The sequence below is a fragment of the Carettochelys insculpta genome, chromosome 2 (genome assembly GCF_033958435.1).
Source record: "Carettochelys insculpta isolate YL-2023 chromosome 2, ASM3395843v1, whole genome shotgun sequence".
Taxonomy (NCBI): domain Eukaryota; kingdom Metazoa; phylum Chordata; order Testudines; family Carettochelyidae; genus Carettochelys; species Carettochelys insculpta.
This window is the reverse complement of record NC_134138.1, coordinates 115070767-115082766: the sequence shown is the minus strand read 5'-3', so window position 1 is coordinate 115082766 and position 12000 is coordinate 115070767. Positions and strand designations below refer to the sequence as shown.

The 12000-nt window shown below is 40.1% G+C and overlaps 2 protein-coding genes across 2 annotated transcripts in view; both read right to left on the bottom strand.

Moving 5' to 3' along the window:
• Window positions 1-2691: 2691 nt before the first annotated feature.
• ARMH2 (armadillo like helical domain containing 2) lies at window positions 2692-8523 on the bottom strand. Its single transcript, XM_074985456.1, has 2 exons — window positions 7579-8523; window positions 2692-3140 (listed from the first exon to the last, which is right to left on the bottom strand). The coding sequence occupies exons 1-2, from the start codon at window positions 7910-7912 to the stop codon at window positions 2692-2694; spliced, it is 783 nt and encodes a 260-aa protein (XP_074841557.1). The 5' UTR covers window positions 7913-8523.
• A 1232-nt stretch (window positions 8524-9755) lies between these two features.
• Window positions 9756-12000, bottom strand: part of RIPOR2 (RHO family interacting cell polarization regulator 2) — a 106368-nt gene continuing 104123 nt past the window's right edge. Inside the window, 2 exon segments of the mRNA XM_074985879.1 lie at window positions 9756-11315; window positions 11317-11351. Coding sequence (XP_074841980.1) covers window positions 11205-11315; window positions 11317-11351 — 146 coding nt within the window. The 3' untranslated portion in view covers window positions 9756-11204.

The following is a 12000-nucleotide window of genomic DNA, read 5'->3' as shown; positions in this document are numbered from 1 at the left end:
TCAGGAGGAAATCTATCCCATCTTTCTCCTGCAAAATCATTTATGACTCAAGCCTTGCTACCTGAAACCTGTGATCATTTTCTGCATCTTAGCATGGAAGGTAATCTTAGAATCCATGTACAATTTGTATACACCTCTCCAGTGTTAAGATCACAGTGTTCACTTTGGTGCTCCAGGAACAGGAAAAATAACTGTTCAAAAAGTGGATTTTTCAATGTTGAAGTGAAATGTTGAGTACTGCCTCTTCCAAAAAGGGAGAAGATGGTTACTGTCAGTGCTGAAAGCAAAAATCTCAATCTTATTGTCAAGGAGTCAAGCTCAAATACTTAGACCCTTTCCAAGGCCTCTAACTTGTTTCTGCAGCTTTATCACAACAGACCAATCCATTAGGGGTCATAGGTACTACTGCAATATAAATACTTAGTCAGAGAAAATTGTGCAGAGTCTGCTCACAAGAATATTCTGTAATTTGACTTTCGTTAAAATATTTGCCAGCAGTCTACATCTAACACACTAAATGACGACCAACTTGTAGAGAAAAAGTCACTGCCTAGATCGTTTGCATTTTACCTAAATAGGAAAACAAGTCCACTGGTTCTCAAACTGCACCCTTGTGAGCACTCATCTCTAACCCATGTGACTCCTTCCCCTACAGGAAAGGGGTAGGGGATGTGTAGTCAGTGCAGCCCACTTAACACATGTGTCCATAATGGTAAATAGGTTGAGCATGACTGCTGTAGTCAACTAAAATCTGTGCAGAGTACTCATTATGTGATGATCAGGCCATGCATGATCCAAGTGAGAAATTGTGGGGGAAGGTCAGGTATTTAGACCTCGGGTACACCTTCAAAAAGGCTGTTTACAGCTTAAGGAATGCTTGGCCTGGTTCTAGATGCAGGGGGAAGGGGGAGAATAATTGCTTGCTGTGGCAACTGCAAAAAAGCATGGGAAGTCCTGCTGGAGTTTGGGAAGACACTGCCATCGTGGGAAGACTCATGGCATGAAGGGCTTCTGCGGGGTAGCTGGTGTGGGTATACCTAGCATTTTGGTTTTGTGAGTCCTTTTGAGCTGTTGAGCCACAAGTTAGTCCAACTTGCAAAAATCCCCTTCTCTCAAAAGGGAGGCCCTAGATTGTTTGCATCTCTGGAGGTAGGCCCCACAGTTGAGCCAGGCAGTGTGATGCATTGCTGTGCTAGACTACAGCTCCGCATCCCCTGAATCCAGAAGCTTGCAGGGATATATAGGCAACCACCTTGGTTTCCTCAACCAGAGCTGCAAACTAAGTCTCGCTGATGGAGGCTTAGGACTTGTAGTTATGCTGACTCAAGCTAGTTAATTGATTTGCTGTCCTGAAGATCAGCTCCTGCTGTTTAGTATACTCTGTGGCTGAACAGCTCGAGATTGGTGCCTCGCTCTTTGGAAGTGGGAGGCTTGTTGGCCTTGCCTCTCATTTTTGTTGCTTACTACTCTTTGAGGTGCTCAGTTGATGGTGGGTGAAGAGGTGCTCTCAATCCCTCAGAGTATTTCTTCACTCCTTTGGCTGGGGGCAGGTGTCTGCTAAATAAGGCATTTGACTGTATTCTCTTCTTGAAAGAAGACCGACCCAAGATGGACCCTGTGGCACCAGGATATCAACCATAAAGTCCTTAAGCTCTATGACAGCATCCATGGGCATTCTTGCTTTTTGAGTGCCTGGCATAAGAGGTCCAGTAAAGCTCTATAATCCCACAGACAGCAGTCTAGACTAAAGTGCCCATCACTGCCTTGTTAGGGCAGGATGAAGCCAGCAGTTGGTCGAGTCCTGGGGTTCCCATGTGGCTTAACACCAGGGTATTATGGGGCAGGGTCTTGCATTGACCCTATGCAGTGGAGGCAGAAGGAGCAGGGGAGGCTAGCTCCAGTTTGGGAGGGAGATAGCTAGTTGCCTCCGGCCTTGGGTCTGAGTGAGCTGCTGTGTGCAGAGCTGGAATTCTTTTCGGCTAGTGAACGGCACAGAGTCCAGAATGGTAGTGAAATATTTTTCATTTTGGATTTGGTGCTATTTTGCCCAGGCTTGTCCTCATGGTCTCAACCCTCATCTTCCCCTAGCCCTCACCTTCTGACGATTTTTGAGCACCATGCCTCCCTGATGTGTTTAGTTCCTGGGGAAAATGCTATTCTTGAGCCACCCTGCAGAAGAACATTAGAGTGAGTGGAGGGAATCTAATACTAATGTACCTTTGTGCATAGTCTATTACCCATTTAGTGTAATGTCACTTGCATCAGGCCTTTAGAATGAAACAATATCCACAAGCTCCAGTTTTGCTAAATCAGTATGCTACACACAAGTTACCTGCAATCTGAATTGTCACCAAGATCACGCTAAACTCTGCTCCAGTGCAGTATCAGAGAGCATTAGTTTGCAATCCTTTGAATTTCTGGTGCAGGTGTGTGAGAAGAGAGGTTTTTGGTAACATATTGGCTGGGGAAAATGAATCAGATGGGAAGCTGCAGGATGGTAGTTGTAGTGTGGTCTTGACATTCTGCAGGGGGGTGTGAATAATGGATGCATATAGGATTTGAGATACAGTCCTGTAACTTTTTAATTCCATATCCTTTTGAAGTAGGGGGAGAATAACATTGTTTAATCTTCATTTTCTTTATTATGCCATGTGAGTAGTTTAGATTATAACTATTTTTGAGAGAGTTATTTCATTTTAAACATGAGCTAAGTTGAGCTTTGTGAAACCCCAAAAGGGAAAAGAGCACTTCTGCGTAATTATCTGGCCAACCAGACCATTCCATGCTAGAGAGGAATTTCAGATTTGTTTCCAGCATTTGACCTCCTAGTTCATGGAGTAGTTTAATGTAGGGGATGTCGTTGCAACAAAGGACGGTCAACAGGTAACAAACCCAGAATTTAACTACAGTAATACGGTTACTAGCTGGAGATAAATCTTCATCTTCAGTGAGACAGGCCAGAAGAACATCTGCAAGATTTAGGTCTTTTACCTTGTTTTGGTTACTATAATTTATATAGCAAATACCACACAGCCCTTGGAGCACCAGGATCCTCACTTTTGCTGAAGTATCTGGCATATGCAAGATATCAATGAGGTCCTGAATATATTCAGATGCATATAGTCCAGCATTTGTGCCACCTGTAATTGAAAAATAATCTTCAGAAAGTCATAGGTTGCTAGTAACAGATAGCTATGCTAGTCTATATATGATCAAAACAAAAGACTAACAAAATAATTTATTAGGTGATGAACTTTCATGGGACACACAGGTTTTCGTGGTTTGAACAAGAATGGGAATTTTCTAGTTCATTATAGGGGCTCTTTTGCATACTTGGCTTTATCTAATTCTCGACTCTCCTCCCTTCTGCCCCTCTGCTCTCTGATTTGCTCACTTTGATTATATTTTTCTGATTTGTCAACCTTGATTACTATGTTTGGTTCTCTGGCTTAAATATTAAGTCTGTTCTGGTATGGCTATGATCTGAAGAAGTTGGTCTGTCTCAGAAAAGCTCATCACCTAATAAATTATGGTTAGTCTGTAAAGTGCTACTGGACTGCTTTTTTGTTTTGATAGGCTGCTAGGTAGACTTTCCAATGTGTGTGCAAATTATTGATTTTTTTAAGGCTACTACAGAACCTTTTTAGTCAGTTCAGTTGTGTGGGAGCACATCCAATCCACTGTGTGTGCCACAAGGAAACTAAAGGAGAAGGATAGTCATGAGGCTAAATTATAGAACGGGGAGATGAAACATACAGGTTCTTTCTTTCTCTCTGCTACATGCGTCCTGTGTAACCTTGATCTTGTCACTTGGACCCTCAGAATATATAAACTTTTGCTAATTTCAGTGACAGACACTAAAATACGTTTGAGGACCTGGGCCTTAACCTCACTATGCATTCAATTTCAGTGTCTGAAAATGGGGACAATATTTTCATATGGTTAACATGTCTACAAAACACTCTAAAAGTGAAGAGTTGGAGATATCACGATATGGTATCCCAAGAATCCTTAATTATTCCTCAAATTTAATACATAAAAGTACCTTATAGAAGAATTAATTATACAGTAATGATAGTTACTTGAGGTACGTGTGTGTGTTTAGATGCACACAAATTATATCTACTTGTACTGTCTCTGCTCTGAGGAACTTGAGCTTTTGGGTACTGCCAAACCTACAAGTTTGCTAGATTGAAAGCCCTTCAGATCTGACATCTCAGCAGGGATTGTCTGTGCAGGTAGTCAGCACAGGAACAGTTGGACCCTGGCTTATAATTGGAAATAAGATACAATAAATGTAATAAAGGGGAAGAGGGGGTTACTTATTTGCAAATAAGGCCAAGTAACAATAAAAGTTGAAATTTAAAAACCCGTTCTACAGAAGGCATAACAACTGAAGACATATGCATTGTACATACTCAACACTCTCTTTTCTGTTGGTTTTTATTTTAACACTTCCCAGGTAGGTACTGACTTTTAACCAAAACAAAAAAAGGGAAAAGGCAGGTAAAAATTGGTGCAAAACTATTATCTGTTTTCTTTAACTACTGATATTATGAGATGGGAGAGAAGAATGGGAGGATAGAAAAAACAGCAACAATTAGAAAAGTAAGGGGATTGAAAGTAAAAGCTTAATGCTGTTTTATTTCATGAAATATTTTACTTGTATGTACATGTGCATATGTATGTCCTGCATTACATTACCTTACTTTAGCCTCACATTTTCATGTCGAGTAATTTGCTAATATCTACTTAATGTATTGAATTTTTTATCGTAACCTGTATGGCTACGTCTATGCTACAGAGCTCTTTTGAAAGAAGCCCTTCCGGAAGACCTCTCCCGACAAAACTTCTTTCAAAAGAGTGCATCCACACAAAAAAGCGGATCAAAGAGCCATCTGCTCTTGCAAAAGAGAGCATCCGCACAGCCCCCATTCTTCTGAAAGAACAGGCCAGAGATCGAAAAATTGGGTATGCTGAGGACTGCTCTTTTGGAAAAGAAAGGACCTGCAGAGCACCTACACACACTTTCCTTTGAAAGAAGCTTTCGAAAGAAGGCGCTCTTCCTGGAATGAGAATTGAAGAGCACTTTTGAAAGGAGCACCGCGGTCTTTCAGTTTAATTTTGAAAGAATACTTTTTGTGTGTAGATGTTTAGCTGTACATTTTGAAAGATCCTTTTGCAAAATATGTTGAAATAACTTGCTAGTGTAGATGTGGCCTATTTTTCTGTATTTGAGTGATCCAAAACTTGAGCAAAAATGGGTAAAAACCAAAAAACTTTTGTAAAACCAGGGAAATGGTCATAAAGATTGGTAAAAACTGAAAATGAAGGGCTTTTATTTAGAATTATTTCTTAAAAGTGCTACTGAAATCCTTTGATATTTTGCGGTGAGTTGTCTGCTCTGAGGCATGTTGCTCTAATGTGGTGATCACTTTTCAAAGAGGATATACTGCACGTGATTTACTGTTCTTAAGTGGTTTTACTAGGTGTTGGGTGTTTTCTCAGAACTGCATTTGAAGTTGGGGGCAAGCAGTTGCTTATATTTAATCTGATTCTGACTATCATCTATTTCTTATGCTAGGGCATATTTATTGCACATTTTTTCCTTTTTATCAGAGCAGTAGCATATTGAATTTTTAAAAGGGATTTTGTGTCCTAAAGAAGTGTGTGTGTGGGTGGGGTCTTTGTCTCCAAGGAATAAAGGCAGAGAAGGCACTTTGTGGCACCCCTGTGATACCAAAATGCAATCTAGTTACATAGGGGTAAATGTGTCACCATCCCTCTTCTGCCTTCCCCTGCCCTATTACCATCATTGTCGCACTGTCAGTGCAGAATTTGCTGCATCCTGCAAAACCAATCTGGTGGTATGGCATAGTGGCAGCAGAGGGACAGAATTTGGGGACCTTGCACCAGCAGTGCACTACCAAACACAGCTGGGTGGATTAGATATGTTGCCCAGCAATGCAGGCAGTTTGAGTGGCTGAGCAAAAGCAGGCTCAGTCATGTTATCAGTGCACCAGAGCTGCAGGTCAGCTTTGGAGAACATATTCCCTCGCAAACTTATCTGAGCTTTCTCGTGCCCAATCTGGTGGTGGTGGTGGTGGGATGTGGGGGAAGTATCAGGATTTGCCATGTATGGCAAGAAAACTGTTGGCAGCTGCCAGGGTTCCCTGTAAGTTGAACATTTGGGTAGCCACCCAGGAGAGATTCAAATGCTGCCCATCCACAGCACCCACAGCAGGCAGCATTTGTTTCTAGTGGTGGTGCACATAACAAAATTCATTCCAGGGGTAGAAAAATGTTAAAGGGAACAGCAGTGGCAGCAGGTGTAAATAACTTTAGAACAAGAACCACTGGTTATCTTTGCCCTGTGCAACCTAAAAGAGATTTTTGTCTATGCACAGCATGGAACCTCGTACAAAGTAAAAGCATCTCTGGATTAGTTTTGGGCTGATATGCCATTTTTAGAGGTTAAAATACTCATTTTTAAATGCAGATGTTATGAGTCATAGTAATTCACACAGATTCTCGGGCCATGTAGTTTTGCATAAATCCACTGACGGATGCGAATCTGGCTCCTGAGCATGACTGAGCTATTCTCTAGAAAGAGTGGCCACATTGCACAACGCATGATAGTGAGTTACACATACATTTTCTACTGAAAACATTGTGTGATAGAGGGATCCTGTTCAATAGGTCTCTCCTTCCCTGGGCACCTCCCTGATACAGTTGTCTGCGTGGTCAAAATCGTGACTTCGACAGCTTCTTTTTGAGTTTTTGACTGATGTTACATTCCCTGAAATCAAAGAATGTTTGCCAGCAGGGTGTTCTTGGATCATAATATATGGGAAACTTTTTGCTGTACCTTTGCTACCATTTAGAAGAAGCAGGGGCTCCTCTACCCACAGTGGAACTATGACTTAAACAGTTCACGTTTTTAACATTATGATGCCAACTGATGATGAATATTTCTGGCAATTATAGTAGGCTTGTTGATTGGCAGGCTCAGCAAACCCTTCTTTTCTTCAACAAGCTCAGAATAGCACTACTTATCCTTACTGTAAAGTTTTGTGCAATGCTGCTCAAACGGGTATGCATACTTCTATGTACAAAACACTGAAATGCCAGTATAATTTTATATTCAAATTGATTTATTTTAAAATTATATGGTAAAAATGAGGGAGGGAGTTATTCCATGATTGTGTGCTGTGACACATCTGTGCTTTTATGTCCATGTAAGCACATGTATTTAAGTGAGGTGAAACTTGGGCATATGAAAGCTAAATTAGGCCACACCTAGACTACCCAGAAGATTGACCTGCAGCGGGTTGATCTTCTGTGATTTGATTTTGTGCACGTGTGAAAAGATGCTTTCAGGGATCAAAGTTGAACTCAGTGCGCCGCGCAAAAGGAGAGGAGTAAGGAAGGTTGAAAGGAGAGAGATTTTAGTAGTTGTAGTAATGCAAGGGGATGGCTTTATTTTAGCACATATATGAAACAGTACATTTAAATTATGTTGAAATAGCAAACACAAAGACAGAAAAAATATTTTAGCAAGCCAATTTGCCTTGTTACCTGTGTAGGCTAACATTCCAATATTTTTGGCAGCATGGGCTCTCTCTTCCAGGGGTAGTTGTGTGTTCCTCACATCAGTGCCATATCTAACAATTTTTTGTTTATGAAAAACGCTGTCATTTGGATTGTAGGGCTCTTCCTTCTCAGAAGAGGAAAAGGTTTTGATGCAAGTTTCGTAACAGCCTTGAAGCTTTTTAAATATACTTTCCATGACTCCCAAAAAATTGCCTTTAATGATTTTCTTCAATGCATTTAGAATTTCGTGTGCTCTGAAAATTAAATAGCAATTGGCTGGAAAGCCAGTGTATTTATTCTGATTTTTGAAGCAAATCATTCAGGTTAGTAACTAAGCAACACTTTAGAATAAAGCTAATAAACAGAATGAAAAATGGCAGCAGCTCTTTGTTGTAACAGAATCTGGTGACATCATAAGATGTTATTAGCAAATCAACATTCTACACCCCCATTTCCTTGTACCACATATTTACATTCAGCTTGCTGAAGACATGTTGTTTAAAAGAATGTGTTCAACGTGCTACAATCATGCTGTAAGCTTATTCTAGATCAGCAAAGGAAGGAACAGCAGAAATCAGACCTCATCTTATTGTATTTTCAAAATAACGCTGTTATTTAAAACATAAATAAAATAACTTCTCGTTTTGTTTTGCAGAAACTCAGATAATACTAATCACATATTCCTCCTCCTCTACCACGGTCTAGTGTTGTGGAAAAAACTTTGCACCTTATATCATGTGTGCGGATGGTAGTTACCGGAGACTAGCATTAGACTATCAGCTCCACCTTTCCACTGTTCCATGCTGATTTTTCTTCCCATGGTTTTTCCTGTCTCTTTTGTATGAATGTTAGTTTTAGCTTATTAAAACATTTGGTCTATGGCTTCTCACGGCCAGCAGAAAGAGATACAAAACTAGTCACCCATGAAAAAGAAAAAAAAGTGTGTGTGTGTGTGTGGGTGGGCGGGGGGGGAGGTGGGGGCGGGTGGAACAAACGTCAAAAACCAACTGTGCCTTGTCCTTTTGAGTCCCAAAGAAGCTTCAGTTTCTGCATATCTACCACCATGTTGTGTTTTATAAAACTATAAATTAACAGTACCAGGGGGCCTATTCACATTTCCAAATGCTTATTCCAATACTGCTGGTGGTTTTTTCAGGGCTCCTGAATGTAGTGACAAACCAGCGCACTATGATAGTACAGTAGAGTGTATGTTGTGTTCCTGGGCAACCACACATAAGTCAAATTTTGCACTGGTCAGTTTCAAGAGGCAGAGGAGCAAGGCTGGTTCCTGACTTCCTGCTGCTCCCAGGAGCCGGGAAATTGACCAGTGCAAGTTGTAATGTGCAAGTTATTGCAAGAAATGCATGTCGAAATCGTATAAGTTGGGGGTTCTACTATATTGTGCCAAGGGCTAACCATGATCAACTGACATAATGCTGAACTGGACTTGTCCTGGGCTAGGCTAATAGGAAAGTAGTGGGTAGCATACTTAGTTAACTAGACTTTTCAGAGTTGGCTTAATTTTGTAGTGGAGATAAGACATGTCAAAACACAACTAACTCCTTCCCCAGCTGTTCTTATCAAGTGCATATATAATGGTGCTTTTTTGTGACCATATTTGGTGGTAATGTGTACCAACACCTTAGCAGCCCCAGCTGTGGGATCCCTGGCCAGGTGGCAGGGACTTCACTAGCCCATAGATGGGAACCAGCTGGGGCCTGGAGCCCTACTGACAGCCCCAGCCACAGGAACCCTACTAGCAGGGGGAGGCATGGCGCTAGCTGCGTACCAGCTTCTTTCTTTTTAACAAAAAGGCACCAATAATAGTACATTGGTACACAAGTGACTCTCTTCTGGCAGATTTGTTTCCTGAGCAACATCTTACTGCACAAAGGAAGCTGCCACAAGTAGCAAATTATGATCTTACTATTTCAGGGATTTGGCCTGGTGCCAGCATGAAGAGAGTTGTACCATTGAGAACTGAGGCCTTCCTTGTTCACAATGGATGGGCTTTGCCCTGGGAGAGCCAGAGTGATTAGTGGCCGTTATTGGCTGGTGGTGGGACCCAATTTCTACTTTAGATGAAAGCCTGAGAAATGTGTATTAAGGTTGTTTAGTCCCCATAGTGAAGAAGGTTGCACGCACACATTTTATAGTTTGGACCAATGTGTTTAGTGATTAAAAATATTCTTTATTATAACTTAAATGTGATAGGAAATATGAACACAACTGCCACAAAACTAGAAAGCAAAAAATCAGGTGTCAGAACAGAAGAATATGAGGGGAGAATCAGTTTGTGCAGTAGATGAGATATGAAAACCATGACATAGCTATTTAGCCCTCCATAACAAGAGCCTGTTTCCTGCTGTAAACAAGTAAATATTTTAGAATGTACAAATGTACCTTTTTCATTAAAGGAAGAATATATACATATATATTTATAAATATACAGTTGTATGTACAGTCTTGGTAACATTCACAGTCAGAAATACTGTCTGCCAATGTATTTGGCGCACAAGGCTGCTCTTTGAAGTGAACAAATTATTTGTGATCCTTTTCTGTATAATTCCTCATAAGGTGTATGTTTTAATGAACAGCTGAATAGTATTTTATGTCAGATGTACTGCAGTACAGGAGTGCTGTTCTGTTAAATTACTCTCACCTATTAACTAAAGAGCTATAGTCAATAACTTGAAGCACTTAGTCTTTCATACTTGGAGTTGGGTGGGAGGAAATGCTTTATGTGCACCCTTCCAAGGTGCTCTGTAGTTTGCTTTAATTCTTTATACTGAAATTACAGCAAGTTGTTATGCACTTGCCAGAGTGCATGTAGCTCACTCCTTCTTGTAACCTAGGAAACAAAAATTGCTTCAGGGATTCATGCAATTAACCATTATATTCATGTTTTCTTTTTGAACAATGAGCACTTTTGACTTTCCATTTATTTCTATAAGAGCTACATAATTGCTTGATAGCACAAGAAAATCCCTGGATTAATCATAGTTCATTACTGGAGGGTGAGAGGGAGAAAATAAAAGACCAACAGAGGCATTTAAAATGAGTCAGTGAAATAATGTTTCCTGGGGTTTACAGCTTGTTGTTGTTTCCGGAGGCAAAACTTGGTTTGAAGAAACTTGATCTGTATTTCATCGTTAAAATAAATCTGGATAGTTGAGTCTAGGTCTGTGCTGCTAGGCACCCTGCTAGGCACCCAACTCTCCCGCCCTGTGGAGAGAAAATGATTTTGTAGTTCCACTTGGTTTGCTTCCTGCTTTTCCTTTTTAAACACAGCATCACATTTCAAGTTTACAGAACAACCCTAATAAAACCATTACAAACTTGTGTAAAAATATTAAGAATCTGAATTCTAAAATCAGATAAATTTACTGAGACTGATTTACTGCAATGACATAATTTACTCCGCAAGAATTGAAGCAGTATTATCTTCAACATATACTTGTTCCAGCCTAAGCTAGGAAGAAGAACCAATAGGAATTCAATAACTGATTTTTACACACTTTTTTTTTAAAAGGGCTGTAAGTTTCTAACTTTCAGCTCTTTGTTTTTGAAGCAGTTAAATTACAGCACCATCCCAATGAATGTGGACAGTCTTATGATGCAGAATGACTGTTGATTGTTACATAGATTGTCTTGTGCTTAAAAAGCTGTGGCAACTTCAGTCCCCCGCCGGCCTCCAACTTTAACAAATTCGTGAGGGAATTTATCCAGCTGTTCATATGCCAGTCGCCCATCCTCACCTGAGCACAAAAAAATAAAGCATAAATAAATGCTATATCATTTGTGCACACAAATTTCACATCCTACAATCCTTCCTGTGCAAAGAATTTCTTTTTCTGGTTACATTTTCTATTGTAATTTTCATATAAGTGCCAATTAAGAAATTATCCACAAAAATTGAACATGCTAGAAATGTTCAAACTATTCCTTTGGCAGTAGATAGTCCACATACTGTTTTCTTGAATAAATACTGTTTTGCTTGCTTACTCTTTACCACTGTCATGTCAAAACAAGCAGTCTTCTATCAAATAATTTTGCTATCACTTTCCGACCACATTTTTCAGAGGAGAGAGAGAAAAATATGTAATAGGATGGGGGCCAGGATGTCATTTAATTTTTTTTTTTATTTATTTTATTTGTCCAGGCAATCTATTAAGGTTACTGGTGTAGTAAGGATTTAGTTTTATATGACATTGTATAAAGCATCCAGATCTGAGCATGGGCACATACATAATCAAAATAGGCAAAGGAAGAATAAGAATGAAGTAGAATGTAATATACTCTCTCATCTTTAGAAACCTAGGGAGCTGTGATGAGTATGGATTTACAGATGATCTGAATTTCATTACAAAGTGGAGAAGACTCGTGTGGATCAGAGATGAAGCAGGT